The sequence below is a fragment of the Somniosus microcephalus genome, chromosome 6 (assembly GCF_052327205.1).
Source record: "Somniosus microcephalus isolate GS21.2 chromosome 6, FLI_Smic_1.0, whole genome shotgun sequence".
Classification (NCBI taxonomy): Eukaryota; Metazoa; Chordata; class Chondrichthyes; order Squaliformes; family Somniosidae; genus Somniosus; species Somniosus microcephalus.
The window spans coordinates 94,020,095-94,037,342 of record NC_140992.1 but is presented as its reverse complement, the minus strand read 5'-3'; the positions used below and the strand labels follow the sequence as shown (position 1 = coordinate 94,037,342).

The 17,248-nt window shown below is 47.1% G+C and overlaps 1 protein-coding gene across 1 annotated transcript; it reads left to right on the top strand.

Moving 5' to 3' along the window:
- Window positions 1–1,107: 1,107 nt before the first annotated feature.
- LOC147115897 (putative E3 ubiquitin-protein ligase RNF144A-A) lies at window positions 1,108–10,452 on the top strand. The gene is made up of 4 exons (XM_085990546.1): window positions 1,108–1,406; window positions 1,945–2,042; window positions 2,168–2,341; window positions 9,033–10,452. The coding sequence occupies exons 1-4, from the start codon at window positions 1,325–1,327 to the stop codon at window positions 9,660–9,662; spliced, it is 984 nt and encodes a 327-aa protein (XP_085846672.1). The 5' UTR covers window positions 1,108–1,324; the 3' UTR covers window positions 9,663–10,452.
- The last annotated feature ends 6,796 nt before the right edge of the window (window positions 10,453–17,248 follow it).

Genomic DNA, 17,248 nt, shown 5'->3' with positions numbered 1-17,248 from the left:
GTCCAGATCCAAGGTCGTCAAAAAGGATATAGAGGCACTGGTGAGGGTGCAGAGAAAAATGACAAGTATGATACTAGAAATGCGAGGGTATACATGTCAGGAAAGGATGAACAGGCTGGGTCTCTTTTCTCTTAAAAAAAGAAGGCAGCGTGGTGACCTAATAGAGATCTTTAAAATTATGAAAGGTTTTGATAGAGTAGATACAGAGAGAATGTTTCCACTTGTGGGGACGAGCAAAACCAGAGGTCATCAATATAAGATATTCACCAAGAAATCCAATAGGGAATTCAGAAGAAACTTCTTTACCCAAAGAGTGGTGAGAATGTGGAACTCGCTACCTCAGGGAGTGGTTGAAGCGAATAGTATAGACATATTTAAGGGGATGCTGGATAAGCATATGAAGGAAAAGGCAATAGAGGGTTATGCTGATAGATTTAGATGAGGAAAGACGGGAGGAGGCTCGTGTGGAGCATAAATGCCGGCACGGACTGGTTGGGCCAAATGGCCTGTTTCTATGCCGTATATCCTATGTAATCCTATGGTTGCAGTCACCGATTGTGTCATTTGTGACTTTGACTAGGGTGGTTTTGGTACTGTGGAAGCCAGATTGAATTCACTCTGGGAATTTTTTGTAGAGGTGGGTATAGAGTTGGGAAGTCACTGGGAGAGGTGGGCAGAGTTGGGAAGCCACTGGGAGAGGTGGGCACAGAGTTGGGAAGCCACTGGGAGAGGTGGGCACAGAGTTGGGAAGCCACTGGGAGAGGTGGGCACAGAGTTGGGAAGCCACTGGGAGAGGTGGGCACAGAGTTGGGAAGCCACTGGGAGAGGTGGGCACAGAGTTGGGAAGCCACTGGGAAAGGTGGGTATAGAGTTGGGAAGCCACTGGGAGAGGTGGGCACAGAGCTGGGAAGCCACTGGGAGAGGTGGGCACAGAGTTGGGAAGCCACTGGGAGAGGTGGGCACAGAGTTGGGAAGCCACAACACCTTCAGTGGCAAAAAATTTCCTCCGTTGGATATTTGTAAATTTGAGTATAAATAACACACTTGAAACGCAAATAGGGGAGGGATTTCCCGGAACAGCCAACAGTTTCTGGAATCATTGTGGCCAGAAGGAAATGAAAATGAAACGCTGCTAGCTCTTCACAGCTATATCTGATGTAGCAAACATCCACTGGCTTGATGCGATTGGTCGGTGGGAGGGCCTTTATTTCTATTGGTTTTGCTCAATCTAAATTCGGATGTTTTGGTTTGCAGAAACCCCCTGTTCCGAACAGTCGGCGGAGTTCTTTGGGCACATTTGTAGGGACTGAGGCAGTGGAGGAGGATGACGGAACGTATTCCGGTAAAGCGCTACGATCCCAAAGACAGCACTTTGAAATTTGTAAAGAGAAAGGACGAGATCACAGGTAAAATACCAATCACTTCACACGGCAACTTGAAAATAAAGACAGGGACGTTTACTTGTAGCGCTCTGTTTCTCCAGTCAAGTTTTGGATGGCGAATTCTAATAATCATTCGCACGCCGTTTAGATGCGATAGTTACCTTTTCCATAACAAAGTGACGAATTTGCAACTTTCTCACTGAAGGATTAACAATTAAATTTTAGGGGTACTGATACATTTTAAAGGAACATTTCCTTCATATAAAATGCTCGGATACTTTATTTTGGAAAGATAAAGAGAGACGGAGCACTTTCAAAATGGCGATAACACTTGCAAGTTACAACAGTCGAGTCAGTAATTCTGTTATGTGTAAACAATGGAAGAAAATTGAATTGTCAAGCACTTTTTCATTGGAAGTACTGCTCCTTTAATCGTCATCATTTGCAACTTCCCCATTTAGGCCAAGTTTCTCTGAACCATTCCAGCATGTTTTTTATCAGATCGTTTTAAAACCGTAGACATTTTTTTTGTCATAATTCAAATGAAAAATGTCCATTTCAGGAGATGATGACCCAGATGTTCTGAGAGTGGAAATGTCCTGTGGACATGCTGTGGACCCCAATTCACTCACTGGATGGTGTCGGAGCCTAATCGACCAGGTCAGTGTCTCTGGCAATCTATTTGTACACCTTTCTGTTTTAATTTATTTGTCGCTTGATCAGTTTTTTAAAAGTGATTGCTAAAAGTGATATTTTTACAATATAATTTTCAAATCCTATTCTAGGGTCATTTCACATTCCACTGCCCTGCTGTAAAGGAAGGCACTGAGGAGAGGTGTAACAAGCAGTGGTCCTACGTGGAGGTTCGCAGACATGCGCTGCTGTCTAATGAGGAGCAGCAGTATTTTGAAGAGAAGGTTGCCACACTCGCTGCTGCAAAGTACTGTGAATACAAATGGGTAATCCAGCCATTTATAGTTAGTAATTAATAGGGGTCATTACAGGAATTGAGAAAGCTCTGAAGGTTGGAATGGAGTGAGGGTATAGAAGAGTAAGGCGATCAGCACTGTTCATTCAGGCAGGATAGCAGGAGTGTTTGCCTTTAAGAATCACTTTTTAAAAGAGGAAATTAAAACATAAACTGGGCGTCTGTCATGACATTTTCCATAGTGAGAAAGAGTGAACAGGCTGGGGCTCTTTTCTCTAGAAAAGAGAAGACTGAGTGGTGACCTGATCGAAGTTTTTAAAATTATGAAGGAGTTTGATAGGGTAGATGTAGAGAAGATGTTTACGCTGCCATCTACAAATGCAATATCCTTAGTGTTGTTGCCACAAAACTTTGGCTACTAATTTGATTCTTATTATGGACAGTGGCTTTCTGGTACAATCTCTGCATTTATGCTTACTGGGGGGTAGGGGGGGTCTATGTTCTATTGTCCATGGGGAAGGTGTGTGTGCGGGGGGTGGGGGATGCAATTTGTATTTGTGCTCTCAGCGTTGATACACCTGCTCAGTGGGGAGATTTGCTTAAGGTTTCAATCATGCTTTCAAATATTCCTCTAGGCTGGGCGGAAGGAATCAGCTGTACTTCAGGTACAGCACATAAGCACATTGGCCGTTGAATCAAGGAGACTGAGAGGAATTATCAGTCTTTCCTCACAACCCAGACCTTTGACACCGGGGGTCAGCCTCCTGGTTTTACTTTGCTTTGGCTTCAACAGTTGAATGGTTTTCATGTATCTCGGTGACCAGAACTGGATGCAGTACTCAAGGTGTGGTCTGATCAGAGCACTATACAATTTGATCAGGACTTCCTCTGACTTATAGGCCAGAATTTTCCCAGTCCCGAGCGTGCAGGTTTGGGGGCATGTCCGCAGTAAAAATCACCCAAACCACCGTCATCCCGCTGAATTCCGCAGTTAACTGGGGCGCGTTTCCCAGCGTGCCGTGGACCTGCTCTGTAGAGGCGGGTGACCTCATTGAAGTACTTAAATGCTGGTGAGAGATCCTTTAGAGGCTTTGTAACAGCAGCTTTTGGCTTTAACTTGTTGCTCACGGGATTCACGCATCTCGGGAACCTTGCCATTGAAAGGGAAGCAGAAGCTCAGTGGCCATTGTGCGAGTCCATTAATTGAGAGCTGGGAAAAACACATAACTAGTCCCACATTACACCTGATTACTTGGCTAATGGAAAGGCTCTTGCTGACTCCATTTTGTGCAGAGATTTAGCAGTCAGCAGTTTGCAGGTCAGTTCTGCAACCTCGGAAGTCACTCTCACCACATTGCTAGTCACTATCACAACATTGAGGGATTGGACCTCTGATCTCCATTTTACCTGCCATCTATTACATCAGCATGGGTGCCGCTTATGCTGTCTCACCTTGGACCTCAGAATCGGACCAAGATGAGCCCCAGCACCAACAACACCAGCCACAGCAGCAACCACAACAGCAGCCTTCTCCTCAATTACCTCATAGAATCATAGAAAGTTACAGCACGGAAGGAGGCCATTTCAGCCCATCATGTCCGCGCCGGCCAACAAAGAGCTATCCAGCCTAATCCCACTTCTCAGCTCTTGGTCCGTAGCCCTGCAGGTTAGAGCATCCCAAGTGCACATCCAAGTACTTTTTAAATGTGGTTAGGATTCCTGCCTCTACCACCCTTTCAGGCAGTGCGTTCCAGACCCCCACAACCCTCTGGGTGAAGACATTTCCCCTCAAATCCCCTCTAAACCTTCCCCCAATTACTTTAAATCTGTGCCCCTGGTTTTTGACCCCTTTGCTAAGGGAAATAGGTCCTTTCCATCCACTTTATCTATGCTCCTCATAATTTTATGCACCTCAATAAGGTCTCCCCTCAGCCTCCTCTGTTCCAAGGAAAACTGACCCAGCCTATCCAGTCTTTCCTCATAGCTAAGATTCTCTACTCCTGGCAACATCCTTGTAAATCTCCTCTGTACCCTCTCTAGTGTAATCACATTTTTCCTGTAATGTGGTGACGCAGTACTCTAGCTGAGGCCTAACTAGTGTTTTACACAGTTGAAGCATAACCCCCCCTGCTCTTGTATTCTATGCCACGGCTAATAAAGGCAAGCACAGGAGAGAGGGGGTCAGCACAGGGGTGCACCATGCCGGAGGCAATACCACCAACACAGTATACAGGCAGAGGATGAGCTTCTGGACATGGCTGAACAGCAGTGGCTCAGGCTATCGTGCCAGGTCGTCATAGACATTTGTAGCTTCCTGTAACAAGACCTACTGCCCAGAGGACCTGGTGGACATGCCTTACCACTGGCTGTCAAAGTCACCACCACCCTCAACTTCCATGCCTCAGGCTCTTTCCAGGGATCTGCAGTAGACATTTGTAGGATCTCGTTGTCGGCCTCTCACAGATGTATCACCCAGGTGACCGATGCCATGTTTCACAAGTCAGACAGTTATGTCAGATTTTCCACTGATGAAGCCAGTGTTACTGAGATTTGTCACTCTGGGTGGCTTCCCACAGGTGCAGGGCATCATCCACCTCACACATATGGCCATCAGGCACACCCACATTACCCAGGAGTGTTTGTGAACTGCAAGGGCTTCCGCTCCTTCAGTGTGCAGCTCATCTGCAACCATAAAAAGATCATCGTGCATGTGTGCGCCTGATTCCCTGGTAGCTAACATGACTCTCTTCAGCTCTTCACACCTCCATACAGACTTACCGGCTGGCTGCTTGGAGACAAGAGGCATTCACTGAAGACGTGGCTGATGACACATTTGAGGAGGCCAAGTACTGAGACCCAGGAGTATTATAATGAGACCCATCAGATGTGTCATAGAGCAAGCAATAGGCATGCTGAAGATGCGCTTCAGATGCCTTGACAGATCTGGAGGAGCCCTTCAGTACGCACCAGCCAAGGTCTCCAGAATCATCGTTGTTTGTTGCGCACTGCACAACATAGTGCAGCAGCGAGGATTGGAGCTGCAGGAGGAGCATGGCGCAGAGCGCACAGCCTCTTCAGAGGAAGAGGAGGAGGAACCTGAAGTGCAGATGGCACCAGCAGCAGCACATATTGCTGCCCAGGAGGCCTACTCTTGCACATCTAGGATTGTGTCTTTTTTCTTTTCTGAGTGCTTCTACAAGGTGTACTCCCTGTGGCTTCAGCACAGGTAGAGGCAGGCTGCTCACTTCCCTGCCGCAACTGCTTAGACACTTTTGGTGGGCGTCCTCTGGATTTTGGAGCCTGTGACGGCCTCGCCAAAGACTCCTCCTCCTGTGACTGTGCCGGGGCAAACTCAGCCATTGGGATGTGAGGAAGTCTGTGGGGCTCTGACTGAGTGGGAGGCAATGGGGAAAAGTGTGAGTGCTTTGAGAAGAGGCACAACTTCCATGTCCCCTCTCACCATCATCCCTCTCATTGGCCACCCACACATCCCTGCTAGCTGGAGAGCACCTTGCTGCACATCAGTGGGGCAATGAACACCTAAGTCTACGTTTATATCCCTCCTCGAGATGAAGTGATTGAGTGTCTGCAATCTGTTGTTCACAGCAAGCATGTTCTCGTGTGACTGGTGCATTTGATGCTCCATGCAGGTGCCATCCTTTCCATGGAACAGCACATCATCCCCATCGCCTGCGAGATGGTGGTGCACATATTGGAGATGAACTCCTTCATTCTCTGCACACTTGCAGACATCATGGCTGAAAAAGCTGCCAGAGCCTTCTGCAATTGTTGCTTCACCTCCAAGTTTACCTTCTTTCTCGATGGCCCCCAAGGCTCAGCATCTGCATGCAGCTCAGCAGAGCTTGGAGCGTCCTGCGTCCTCCGGCGAGGAGTCTCCACTGCTGTCTCTGTCAACACCATCTGCTCTTGCTCACTTGTGATGTGAGAGACACCAGGTGACAAAACTACACTATCTCTGACAGGACCCACCGAGGTGTGCGTATCTGCACTGGTGCTGGGTGAGCTTGCGTCTGCTGACGGTCCAACCAAGGCTGGAACTTCCTCTGAGGAGTTGTCTTCCTCCTCCGGCAAATACAGTAGCAGGGGTGGGGGGCGGGGTGGGGGCACTTGATGGACCTGTGGGAGAGTAAAGAGATGAATTAGAAGTGTTATATTAAGAATGGCTAACGTTACCATTTTGCACATGATGGCTCTTCACCGACTGCTGACATCAGTCATCATATGAGTGACTGCTGTATGCTATGTGGCTGTATGAGATGTAATTCTGTCACCAGGTTGCTGGGGTGTCCCCCTCTCTCCGTCTCCCACCGCCAGCAGCCATCCAGAGATCTCCAAGACCACCTCCTCTGCTGGAGTCAATTGAGTGAAGACTGGAGGGCCACCTCCGCTTCTCTCCCTCTCCCTATTGTTGTGGGATTTCATCTGCAAGGAGGGAAAGCAGAGAACTTTGAGTGAGAGTGATGGAATAAGTGTAAGGAATGGATGGGCTACATCTGTAGAGGTTGACTATGAGGGAGTGGCGTGACATTGCCAAATGGCCTCCTTCTGTGTTGTTACTTGCTATGATTGCATTAGGATGAGGGGAGGGTCAGTGGTGGTTAGTCAGATGGGGATGTGAGTAGGTACATAGACAGAGAGGGATGGGTGGATCTGCAAGGTAGGTTGGTGTGAGGAGTGATGTGCAGGAGTAGGCTTGAGAAGGCAGAGTGATGGGGTTGTGGTGACAGGCACATCAGGATGTAGGTGAGTGTGGCATTGTACTCACCTTTCCTGACCTCATGAGATCATTGAATCTTTTCTGGCACTGGATCCACGTCCTCCTGACCACATCCCTGCTACTGGCCACCTCTGTGATCTCCAGCCATGCCATTTTTGTGTCTTTGGGTGGTCTTTTGCATCTAACACCAGGGAAGAGGACCTCCCTGCATGCTCTTACTGCCTGCATCAGAATGTTGAGGGAGGCATCGCTGAATCTCTGCCTTGTCTCCATGACACACAGTTTTATCAGTTTTATCACGCTACTCAGACCTCTGGATACCAACTTATTCACTCCTACATCAACCTTCAAATGAGATGTGTGCAAGGCTGCTTTAATTATCCGCACTGGAAACGATTCAACAGTGACATCATCCGACCCACTCCATTTAATTGGGCTGGGAAATGCGCATGACTGGTTGAATTGGGGCCATTAAGTAAAAGTCGCACTGCAGAACACTCTGTTCACATCTTCGGGTTCCTAACCCGCTAAGTGGCCCGCACACACACGACCTGACTCCAGGGTAAAGATGCTGGCCGTACTCTTCTGTTTCATTATGTAGTTTAACATTCTATTTTCATTGTTGACTGCTGCCTGGCATTGATTGGACATGTTGAGCTCCCATGCTAGTCTACTAAGACTCCTAGCAAATATGTTCCTGCCCCCACCGCCCAAGTTCCTGACCTACTCCCCTCCCCCCCACCGCCCAAGTACCTGACCTTCTCACCCACGCCCCCCCGCCCAAGTTCCTGACCTCCCCCTAAGTTTCTGACTGGGAAGTGAGTGGAGTCAAAGGAGAAGTTGTTCAACGTGAGAACACGTTCAGCCAGGTGGAGGAGGGTGGTGGTGCATGGGGACTGGTTGGGCCTCTGTTCAAGGAAGAAGCGGAGTGCCTTCAGGCCGTCCTGGTGGGGGTAGAGGTGTAGAGGGATTGGACGTCCATAGTCAAAAGGAGACGTTGGGGCGAGGAAACTGGAAACTGCTAAAGTGGCGGAGGGTGTCGGAAGAATTGCGGATATCGATGGGAAGAGACTGGACAAGAGGAGAAAACATACCCGCCACACCCCTTCCCTTTCCCACGGCACCTTCCCGTGCAAGTGCAGGAGATGCAACACCAGCCCTTTTACCTTCTCCCTTCCCACTGTCCAGGGCCCCAAACACTTCTTCCAGGTGAAACAGTGATTGACTTGTACTTCTTGCAATTTAGTATACTGTATTTGCTGCTCGCGATGCGGCCTCTTGTGGAACACCTCCGTTCAGTCCGTAAGCATGACCCCGAGCTTTCGGTTGCCTGTCACTTTAATTCTCCACTCCACTCCCACTCTGATCTCTCTGTCCTTGGTCTCTTACACTGTTCCAACGAAGCTCAACGTAAGCTCGAGGAACATCACCTCATCTTTCGATTAGGCACTTTACAGCCTTCTGGACTCAACATTGAGTTCAACAATTTCAGATCATAACCTCTGCCCCTATTTTTTTCTCACATGGCAGCTGTTGATGATTCTGCCATTCCCATTTACACCTCATCAAGAGTCACCTTTTGTTTCTTAACTTGCCCCATTACCATCTCCTATTGCCTTGCACCATTATCCCTTTTGTGTTTTAATCTCTCCTGCCTTCCATCCTATCACAGACCTTTCCTTTTGTTCTTTCCTCCCCTCCCCCTTTCCCTGCCCCTGCACTTACTTAAAAACCTGTTACATCTCTACATTTTTCCAGTTCTGACGAAGGACCATTGACCTGAAACGTTAACTCTGTTTCTGTCTCCGCAGATGCTACCTGACCTCATGAGTATTTCCAGCATTTCTTGTTTTTATTTCAGATTACCAGCATCCGCAGTATTTTGCTTTTGTATACGATTGCAAACGTGTATTCAATACTAAAAAGGTTAGCACCAGCATATCTTTTTAAAGTTTTCATTTCATTATTCTGTTTTTTATTTAAGTGTCCTGGATGTAAAAGTTGTGTAGAGCGAAAAGACCTGACAGACCTGTCGGTGAGATGTTCAATCTGTACGGCCGAGAAAGGAAAGTGTTATAACTTCTGCTGGCAATGTCTGAAGGAGTGGAAGGGCCGAGTACCACGCTCTGATCGATGTGACAATGAAGGTTGCACCAACCTCCAGCTGGAAACCCTGAAAAACTGTGGCACAAAAGTTATATCCTACAGCAACATTCCGGACTGTCCCAAAATCCGTGCTTGTCCTACATGTGGGGTGCTCATAGAGCATAAAGATATGTGCAAATATGTCATATGCTCCAGATGCCATGTAGAATTTTGCTTTGTTTGCCTTCAAACTGAAGACATTTGCAGCAAATCATCTAACTACAACGCTGCCTGTGCTAAACCTATGGCTCCAAGGCAAACAAGTATTCCAGTGTGGAATCGCACTCCAAATTCCACTCCAAATCCTACTCCAAATTCCACTCCAAATCCTACTCCAAATTCCACTTCAAATCCTACTCCAAATTCCACTCCAAATCCTACTCCAAATTCCACTCCAAATCATAATTTAAATTCCACTTCAAATCCTATTCCAGATTCTGCTGGACCTTCTGGGTGTACAATTATTTAAACAAATAATCAGAGTCTAAGATTGCATGAAAAAATGAAGAGGCTAATCACATAAGTCAAACAATTTCACAATGCATGACATTTGTTTTTGCTGATCAATCTTACCCTAGTTTGCTAAGTGTTATAAGGAGCTACATTTTGATAAACTGATCATGTGATGGTTTGTTTTGTTCTGATAGTAAGAGATGTTACCAAGCAAACAAACAATTATTATAATTGGCATTTCATATTGCTAAGAAAATTATTTTATAATACTTTCATCTCTGAATTAATGTGGACTGTAGCATTTGCTCTATATAATGTCAGCATAAGTGTGTGACAAACATCGCAGTCTCACCTTTTCTTTTTTAATACTTTATTCTATATATGGATGTGGGTGAAACTTTATAGGTGTTGATTGGCACCATTACAAATGCAAGTGGGGTATATTTTCAACTGTTGCGTTGCTCTCACACAAATGCTTAATGCACTTATGCTAAATCCCTCTCCATGCTTTCTTAATGTTAAACCATTTAAAATAAGCATTTCATTTTAAAAGTGTTACGGTGTACATTATAAAAATTGAAAAAAAAATTCTGTACAAATATGCATAAATAGACTTGTCAATGCACTGTCCTATAAATAAGTGTCGAGAATATATATCATTACTATCTATTAAGCAGTGTGCAATTTTTATCTTCCTAAATTTCAAGTTATACCTGAGCTGTTAAATGTTTGTCAGTTTATTGTTTCAACTTGTATTCTATTTCTTTGTAATGTTTGGTTTCTTGAAATAAAATGTATAAAGGGAAGGAATTTGGCACATGTATGTTAAATGTTTTATATGGGAACAGCACACAGTTGACAAAAATGCCTCCTGTGATATGAAAACAGATAGACAGGAGTTACAAGCTAATTAACTAAGAATTATTTCAGGCATGTAAAACTAATCTGGAAAAAAATGAGTACACTGAAGAAATTATTGCAATTGGAATTCTATAGCTAATAGTAATTATCTTTGTAGTCTTGTAAGGAAAATTCAAATATGTAAAAGGTTTGGTTCAGTAATGTATAAACTTTGCAAACCTTGGGGGTTAAATTGGATAACCCCCAAAAACAGGTGTGGGGGGTCACGGTATGCGATTAACCTGCATCCATACCTTGCGCTGCAGGCAACACTTTAAATTTGTACTGCCTGCCCTTTTACATGATTACTGCATGCAGCCAGTGGTACCCACACTGTTAATTGGCTGCACGCATCAGCAGGGGGCTCAATATCGCGAGTGGCTAGCGCTACTTAAAGGCAGCCTGCACCTCTTAAAGGGGAGGTGCATTGTGGCTACAAGAAGCGGTGGGAGTTTTTTCAAATGTCAATCTGGGCTGTGATACTTTGAGCAATGGCTGAACATGTGAGAGTGAGCACCAAGGTTTTTTGACAATGCACTGGAGGCCTTGGTGGAAGAGGTGGAGAGAAGGAGAGACGTCCTGTATCCGCGGGGGGGGGGGGGGGGGGTGGCGGGAGTGCAGGCAGGAGGCCCTCCAGACATATGCTTAGGAGGCAGTGGGAACAAGTAGTGGTGGTGGTCAATGTCAGGAGAGTAGCAGTGTAGCTCCAAGAACATGGATGCAGTGCAGGAAGAACATTTAACAATCTGACATGAGTTGTCAAGGTGAGTGAATTAATCTTCAAACGGCACATCCTACCAACTGCACCACTAACCTCATCCACGGCTCAAGTCATTACACACCCATCCACCAACAATATCAATCTGTACTCAACCCTAAAATTCATATACATTACCTCACCCTCACACACTTAGTACAGTTGCAAGCCTCGCATCCACAGTTTACAGCTCATACACACTGGCAGCTATTCAAACATGACAGCCACATCACCCAAACATATCACAGGACACTCAATGACACATTTCCCACTTTCGTAAAGAAGAAGGTGGCACATCACAGCAGGCAGCAGAAAAGAACTGGAGGAGGACATGAGCACCTGCATGTTTTAACCCCCATAGAGGAGACATGCTGGTCATCGTGGGAAGGTGCACCACTGAGGCCGTGGCTATTGGCGGGGCTGGAGGGAGCGATGATGAGGGTATCTGCATACCAAATCCTCCTTCCCTCATCCCACTTCTCCGTCATCCCACATTCCTTTCACAAGCTGCAGGTGGTGTAAGCACACACTTATTACTTTCTTCTCTCCCCTCACCACAACTCAATCCTTGTCTCTTTTTCATTTCATTTCAAGAACTGCTAGTCAGCGGAGGAAGAGGAAGAAGACAGTGAAGATGATGAGACACCGTCACTCGATCTTACACTCATAGCCACCAGCTCAGACACTGACACTGTGCGTATTCCAGAGGCTAGGATAGAGGAGCGATCTGCATGTGGTGAGATACTGGGCACAAATGCACAGGGGTCAAGGCGGGGAAAGGATAGCGCAGGTGCCAGCTCACCGGAGGGCAAGGTTGCACACTATTTCTGCTGCAGAGGAGTCGGATGAGGACTTCGATGGACCAGGCTACAGAAGAAGGCTGATGGGTATACATAACCAAATGCTTGGTGCACTGGAAAGCCTGCGCTCAATGTCAAAGAGCATGGAGGAGTCCAGCACAAACTTGGCACAGGGCTTTGCTGTAGAAAGTATATACAGACCCTTAATTTTTAATATTTCTTGACATGCTTTGCCAGGCAAAAGGATTTTTCAAAGTGAAATAAAGTTGGTAAATGTAACAAGCAGTCTTTCACAGATAAGGCAGGAAACATGGTTGTGATTGCAGGGGGTAATGATAGACAACAGAGATAAACAAACCCTCTTAGATTATAGACATGGTGACTTTTCTGAGGTTAAAGGGGAGAAGTCAAACCTTTGAAGTTTTGAAATGCAGAAGACAATATAACTCATGAACCGAACCAAGTGGTTTTCTGCCACTTTTGTAAACTTAAGGAGAGAATGAACAATTTTGGGCTGTGATAAGGATAAGCCACACAGGATGAGTTAATGTAAACGTTTGACAGCTCAAACAGCTCAGACCAACATTAAAGGAATATTTAACTATCTCTGAAAGATTGATTTATGACAAAGGCAAGGAAAGCTGTATAAAGCACAGTGGCTAAAGAATATCAGCACTGCAGTCAGAAGGTGGCTTGACCAGTCATCTCACCTACGAGGATCAAGCTGCAGTCAGAGGGTAATTCCACATGTCTTACATTGCGCAGAGCTTGGAGCCCAACCTTTGCAACATGGAATGGGTGGTCACCACCATCAGCACACCTGTGGAACCCACCATAATCCGTCTGATGGGCAACGTCACAGCTTCCATTGCAGCACAAACAGCTTCCATCAAAGGTCTGAGTGCAGCAGTGAAAGCTCAGATTGCTGCCATCGTGGGTATGAATACCACTGTTCAAAGGGGCTTCCAGGGCATCACAGCAGTTCAACAAAATGTTCTCCAACAGATCAGTAGGATTGTTGAGGCACTGCCCTAGGAGGGTGGCCATGGCTCCATGGAGCATGAACCTGCTGTCCTCTCTCAAGCTGATAGCATTTCTGCTCCCACCACTGCCACTCCGCCAGTGCCCTTGCTATTGCCTATCATCCAGCCAGCCAAGATTGCTGCAGCCTAGGCCAAGATGATGCAGTCTAGGCCCAGAGCTGCTCGAGGTTGTCCTTGTTGCTCAGATTTCGCTAGATGTTCGAAAGATCGAACAAATAGGTTCGCAATTTTCCTTTTAGGGTTCAAATGTAAGTTTGGTCTGAACAAACACACAGGCAACAGATTTCGCGTACAAAGATTTATCTTTAATAAATGCTTAACAAACACTGTTCGCAGTTTAAAGTACAATTCCAAAATATAAGACTCACAACTTATATAGCTATTACCCTGATTTGGTCTGAGGTGATCAATCTCTGCCCAAACCTTTACGTAAGGTTTTGTCCCCAGGTTCCTGTTGTCGAGTGTTGCTCCTAAGTTTCTTGCTGCCAGATTCTCGCTCCCAGGTTGTCACTCTCTATCTGGGGTTTTCCCTCCTGGTTTACACTATCCTATAATCTGTCCCATCTCTTTGGTTACACATTTGTTCCTTTATTCCTGCGCCCTGATGATTAGTTTACCCTATTCCACATCCTGTCTCATCTCCTTGATTAGTTTACGTCTTACTTCATCCATTTTCTCTAATTGGCCCATTGTTTGTTAATTGGCGTCTGTAGTGACCTCACTCGTGTCTGACGAGGTTACCTATGGGCCCTCTGTTTCAGAACATCCCTGAACCTCTGCATTATTTACCCATTATCCCTTACACATGGTGACTCCTTCATTTTATTTCAGTTTTCTTACTTAGCTTCCATTTCCACATTCCTCCCTTTGATCATTATCATTTGACCAAATGATTTGATCACCATAAAGTTGTTTACCATCGCTGGGTTGTGTCCTTTGTCCTTTGTAAAGCCTGATACACTTCCATTGATTCCACTCGAACCTTCAGCCTTTTCTCTAGTCTTTTCATGGTTACCCAGGTGAAGCATAGGCATATGTACACCAGCGTGATCATAATTACAGTCAGGTGGGACAAGAGTCTAACCCAGGGGTGTATGTTCACATTTTCGCCCCAATTCCAAAGGTCATCCCACCAAGTATTGATTTTGATTTGTTTAATCTTTTGGTCAATGTCCTAGTTATTCATTTCCACCCTTTCATAGATTTTGTGAACAAGATCAAGCTTATGTCTAATTTCCATTATATGTTCTTCCTCTAGCTGGATGTTGATATCGATTTTTGTGAAATATTTTGTCAAGTGATTCTTCAGGTCTATTGACACATTAAGATTAACAGTTGCATGCCTCTGGATGTTGATCATTTCCTCATTTCCTATTCTCATCGGTATCAGGGGGTGCATGCAGAAGGTTGGGTTTTGGATAGGGCAGTCCTTATTCCCATAATGGTAACTAGCTTCAGTGGTGGTGAAACAATATGCTCCATCACCCATATAAGCGCTTCGAGTGATAGGTTTGTGAATCGTGTTCTCCATGATCAAGGAGCAATTTATGGCCGTATTTCCTTTAAATCCGTATTGCGCGGTGCGGGTTGGGTAAATTTTGTATGGGTATATTACTGTTCTTTCCGTAGTGGCACATTGTCCCAATGCAGTTCCCACTAGAGTGCCGTTCTGCTTCACAGCATATGGCCTCATTCCTGCCACAGCCACCCATACTCCTTTTTGTATAGTGCCTATGGTTTGGACCTCAAACAATGGGATTCCTTCCTGGTGTCCTATCATGGGGACTCCTATCACCACTCCTACAGCAGTACTTCCACGGGGGCCCGTACATTCCTCGTTGAACCATACCCTGCTGAGTTTCCGTAGTTCACAGTCACTGATAGTAGCAGGAACATTCTGCTTTATCAGACCCCGGATTTGAGTATTATTGATCCAAGTGGGTACTTCTTCACGTTTTGCCAGCATTAAGTTTTCTCTCAGCTGGTCCAGCATCCAATTGCCATATGTCATGCACAGTGTTTGTTGTTGGGTTCCGTTCGCCGCCTTTTTGGCTGTGTTAATAAGTTGATTAGTAGTCCGTGCATGTCCTTCTAAGACCTTCACCTGTTGTGTTTGGATCCCTATACTTTCCTGTCCTGCCTGTGACGCTTGTCTTTGATTATTATTCAGTTCCTCCAATAACGTTTTGACTTGCTGGGTTAAGGTTTTAACCTTGGTGTTCAAATTAGTTATATCTAGAGTATTTACAGTGGCCATTCCTGCTCCATAGACTGTCCCTGCATCATTCAGTAATCCTCTCTTCCTCCTTTTCCTAGCTGTCTTTGTTTCATTTCCCTGCTTCCCTCCTATCTCTCCCTTGAGCAACATCGAAGTCAAGTCCTGATACAATCTTTTGGTTCCCTCCGGGCATCAATCGGGCAATTGTACATCGATTATATTAGGCACTATGGCCTAGAAATTCATTGTAGCCACTTTTGGGGCGTTAAAGTCAGGCGGCCGCTAAAGTTTGCGCCCGCCGCCAAATCGAGGCCACTTCTGCGATATTCATTAGCTTCGCCCTAAGAGTTTGCTCAAGCGCTAAAACTGGTGCTGGACGCCTCTCTTTAGGTGCTAAGCCGGAGGTGCTGAGCGAGAGCGCCCAGGCCGGGCGCAGCGCAGGTGCGGCCATCTCGTGATTGACAGCAGACACCCTGGCGCCGGCCAGCTCTTAAGGGGGAAGGGTCGACTTTGTCTGCTGCCACGCCCTGGATAGTGGAGCCCTCCAGCTAGGCCTGAACACTGCTGCTGGACCCAAATAGCGTCTGAAGCCATGCAGAGGGCCCGTGAACGAGCGCAGCGCTTCTCAGAGCGTGATCTGAGTGTGCTGGTTGGTGGTGTGGAGAAGAGGCGCCATATTTTGTACCCGGACAATGGCAGGAAGGCGCCGCTCCGCGCCTACCGGAGAGCCTGGAGGCATGTCGCCAGCAAGGTGTCAGCCAACAGCGAGGTCCCCAGGACCGGTGTCCAATGCCGCAAAAAGTTTAATGACCTCACGCGGATTGTCAGGGTGAGTACCCTTTCCAGTGACCTCCTCATCCTTGCATGTACACCTCACATTATGGGCAAAGGGACCTGAAAGCCCGAATGGCCAGCCCTCATCCAGCAGCTATGGAACAGGCATGAACATCAATTGCACATTCTGCACTTAACACACTGGCCAAGCTATTCCACCATGGGAGGCAGTGCACACAAGATCAGGGTGACACACTGGCCAGGCTCTTCCACCATGGGAGGCAGTGCACACAAGATCAGGGCGACACACTGGCCAGGCTCTTCCACCATGGGAGGCAGTGTACACAAGATCAGGGCGACACACTGGCCAGGCTCTTCCACCATGGGAGGCAGTGCACACAAGATCAGGGCGACACACTGTACTTAGAGGCCGTCCTTTCTCTTGCAGGCCAAGCTGGCTAATAATCGGAAGAGCCGGACTGCGACCGGGGGAGGCCGACCCCAGATCCAGCCGCTCACCGAGCTTCAACATCGCGTGGAGCGCATCATGGGTGCCCGGGTGATTGGCCCCGTTGCATGTGGAGATGCTGACCCTGTTCTGGGCACCAATGGTAAGGACATCCACGTTTGGACCTCTCTCGTCCCACTTGTGCATCAGATCTACATCCTTTGCCACTGTCCGACCAATGCGCTGAATGCCACCACTCATGCATCCCTCGCTGACGCCCTCTCCTCACTCTAAAGCTACTCTTGTGCCTTCCTGCTTTCAGATGGTGAGGAGGAGGTCCCTGAACTTGCCAGTGACAGCCCCTCAGAGGAGGAGGAGGAGGAGGAGCAAGAGGAAGGCGGCCCATCAGGGGAACCCTCAGCCGTGGCAACCCATGCCAATGTAGGGGACACGTCTTCCCTGGAGGGGAGCGTCGCGGAAGTGTCAGAGGGGAGGGGAGCTCATGGGACCTGCGGCCTGCAGAAACGCGGGAGGGGGGTGCCAGCTCGGCGGCCTTCTCCCCAGAGGGGGGAAGGGTCGGAGGGGAGTCTAACTGCTGGGCCCAGCGGCCTCCAGCAACGCAGGAAGGGTCGGCCAGCTCGGTGGCCTTCTCCCCAGAGGGA

Coding starts and splice junctions, on each gene's coding strand:
- LOC147115897 (XM_085990546.1), top strand. CDS start 1,325: ATGACGGAACGTATTCCGGTAAAGCGCTACGATCCCAAAGACAGCACT. Junction 2,043..2,167: donor GTCGGAGCCTAATCGACCAG/GTCAGTGTCTCT, acceptor ATCCTATTCTAG/GGTCATTTCACATTCCACTG. Junction 2,342..9,032: donor AGTACTGTGAATACAAATGG/GTAATCCAGCCA, acceptor TTTTTATTTAAG/TGTCCTGGATGTAAAAGTTG.